Source organism: Procambarus clarkii, chromosome 19 (assembly GCF_040958095.1).
Source record: "Procambarus clarkii isolate CNS0578487 chromosome 19, FALCON_Pclarkii_2.0, whole genome shotgun sequence".
Lineage (NCBI taxonomy): Eukaryota > Metazoa > Arthropoda > Malacostraca > Decapoda > Cambaridae > Procambarus > Procambarus clarkii.
The window spans coordinates 6,586,892-6,589,407 of NC_091168.1; the positions used below are offsets into that span (position 1 = coordinate 6,586,892).

Here is a 2,516-nt window from a genome sequence, read left to right on the forward strand (position 1 = left end):
TTTCCATACGTTCAATAACAATGCGGTTCCCTTGAACAATACTGACAAGTTGATAAAAATGAGACCAGTGATGGATTACTTGAAACAAAGGTTTGCAGAAGTTTACTGGCCAATGAAAGAGTTGTGTTTAGATAAAGGAACAATGGCATGGCGTGGCCGACTCTCGTTCAAGGTGTACAATCCAAACAAACCAGACAAATATGGCGTGAAATTATAAATGCTAGCTGAATCAACAACTGGCTACATTTGTGGTTTTGACGTGTATTCTGGTATTGGTAAAACGATACACGAAACAGTTACTGGATTGATTCGGCCACTAGTGAACAAAGGTCACCACCTGTATATGTATAACTACTACAACTCAGTTAGCCTGACAGAGAAGTTGCGAGAACTTGGGGTCTACACATGTGGCACAATTAGACTAATACGTGGCGCCCCAAAGGAACTGCAAAATATAGCCAAGGGTAAACTTCCAGTGGATACCACAGTATACCTCCGCAAAGTTAACACCTTCGTTCTACTGTGGAAAGACAAGCGAGTGGTCTCAATAATTACCAACCTCCACAATGCAGACACACAGCAAGTTCAACGAAGGAAACGAGTTCGTAGACGCGACGGAACAACAGCACTAGAACAGGTAACAGTGAACAAACCCATTGCAATTTGCGACTACAATAAGTTCATGAAAGGTGTGGACCACTTCGATCATATGGTGAAGCATTACCATTTCGCCAGGAAAAGTCACAAGTGGACTAAGAAAATAACGTTTTATTTTCTGCAAATGACTTTGCAGAATGCCTTTTCTTTGTACAAAAGCAGCACCAGTGACCGCAAGAAACTAACATTGCTTCAGTTTCACGAGGTGGCTATTTGGTCCTTATTGAAGTGGGACAAGGAAGAGTGGCCTGCAACAACTACAACATATACACACTTGGTGCAAGCTCCAGACCTAAATGATGACACAGGTCCTGCCTATGCTGCCGACAAGTCAACACCTGGACCGTCGGGTGTGAGGCGCCCTCTGTTTACGTCGACACCTCAAGCTGAAGCCTCCACTGAATCTGAACACGAGATTTCTGGTACAATGTCACTTGATGAGTTGAGACAGATGACTCAGAATCAAGTATCCAACCTACACTGAAAAAACAGGGACGTATTGTTGATTCAGAGCATCGTCTAAACTACAAGCTGAAACATGAAATTGTCAAACTGCCCAAACGTCGCAGGTGTCACGTGTGCGCAAAGTCAGATATAAGGAAGGAGACTGGAAAAGGATGCAAGACCTGCGATATTGGACTGTGTGTCATTCCGTGTTACACCAATTACCACCGAAAAAGGGTGTATTGGGTGGAGAAGAAGTAACCACCCGCAACAGCTTCACCCCACCTACGAACATCTGTTGAGCAACTTCAGAAATTTGTACCTAAAGGAGGTGGAGTGGAGAGAAAATGCTCAACTTATTTTTCTACAATCTTCTTACCCTTGGTAAGTACACATAATTGGCCTAAGTCGTTATAGTATTATAGTCTAATTTATTGCGACTAATTTCATACCTGAATGAACACTGTAGCACAAAAACTGCCGTAAGTAGACACGAAACTTCAGAAAGTTTTTTTTGGGTGTGGTGGGTGTCAGTATGAGTGTTCCAAGCGGGTTACATGTGGGTGACTATGGGCGTTGGTACAGGTATGGCTTCCCAAAATTTTTATTTTATATGCATATGTCTGTGTAGGGGATTATATTCCGAACACTATACAATACAAAAAAACAGTGTGCAACAAATATAGACTTGAAAAACATGTTTACAGTAAAAACTTTTTTTTGTTGATGTTTGAAGCTCACGGATACGGACAAGCGTAGTATTTTATTGGCTGCAAATCTAACTTACGCTCTGTTGACAATTTTTACCTATGTTCTTATAGAACATTCTATGATTATGACGCCCTCTCCAGAGTCTACGAGGTAGAGACAGCTACTCCTACCTCTACACCAGCTACTTAAGTAACCTGACCCGTAAGAGCAGGCTTCGGGAGAGAGCTGTTACGATAATCTCCTTCAAGAGAGATTTGGCCTGCTCTTTCCTATCGCCATGTTACTTCAGTACATCTACAACATCTAGATACTACAAGCAAGTGTAGTACATATTTAGTCAAATACGTTTTGCCAGGTGCAAAAGTATCATCACACTTGCTCTCCACCTCTCCCCTCCCTCGTCACCGATCACCAAACTACCATTTCCAGCCAGCCCGCTTCTGATTGGTGACTCAACGTCTGCACCACTGCACCTTTACCACTCGGATGGTAAACTTGGTAAAACTCGGATAGTAAAAGTGATTCAAATAGCTTCGGCTATCACTTCCTTATGTCCGGTCGTGGTGGTCAAGCAGATTAAGGCGTCCTGTAGGTACCAGTTGCGTTGCTCCTGGGAGTATGGGTTCGAGTCACTTCTGGGGTGTGAGTTTTCAGTCGCATATAGTCCTGGGGACTATTCAGGCTTGTTCGCATTTGTGTTCCTC

The 2,516-nt window shown here is 43.0% G+C and overlaps 1 protein-coding gene across 1 annotated transcript; it reads left to right on the forward strand.

Moving 5' to 3' along the window:
• Nucleotides 1–217: 217 nt before the first annotated feature.
• LOC138366576 (piggyBac transposable element-derived protein 4-like) lies at nt 218–1,141 on the forward strand. The gene has a single exon (XM_069327612.1). The coding sequence runs from the start codon at nt 218–220 to the stop codon at nt 1,139–1,141; it is 924 nt and encodes a 307-aa protein (XP_069183713.1).
• The last annotated feature ends 1,375 nt before the right edge of the window (nt 1,142–2,516 follow it).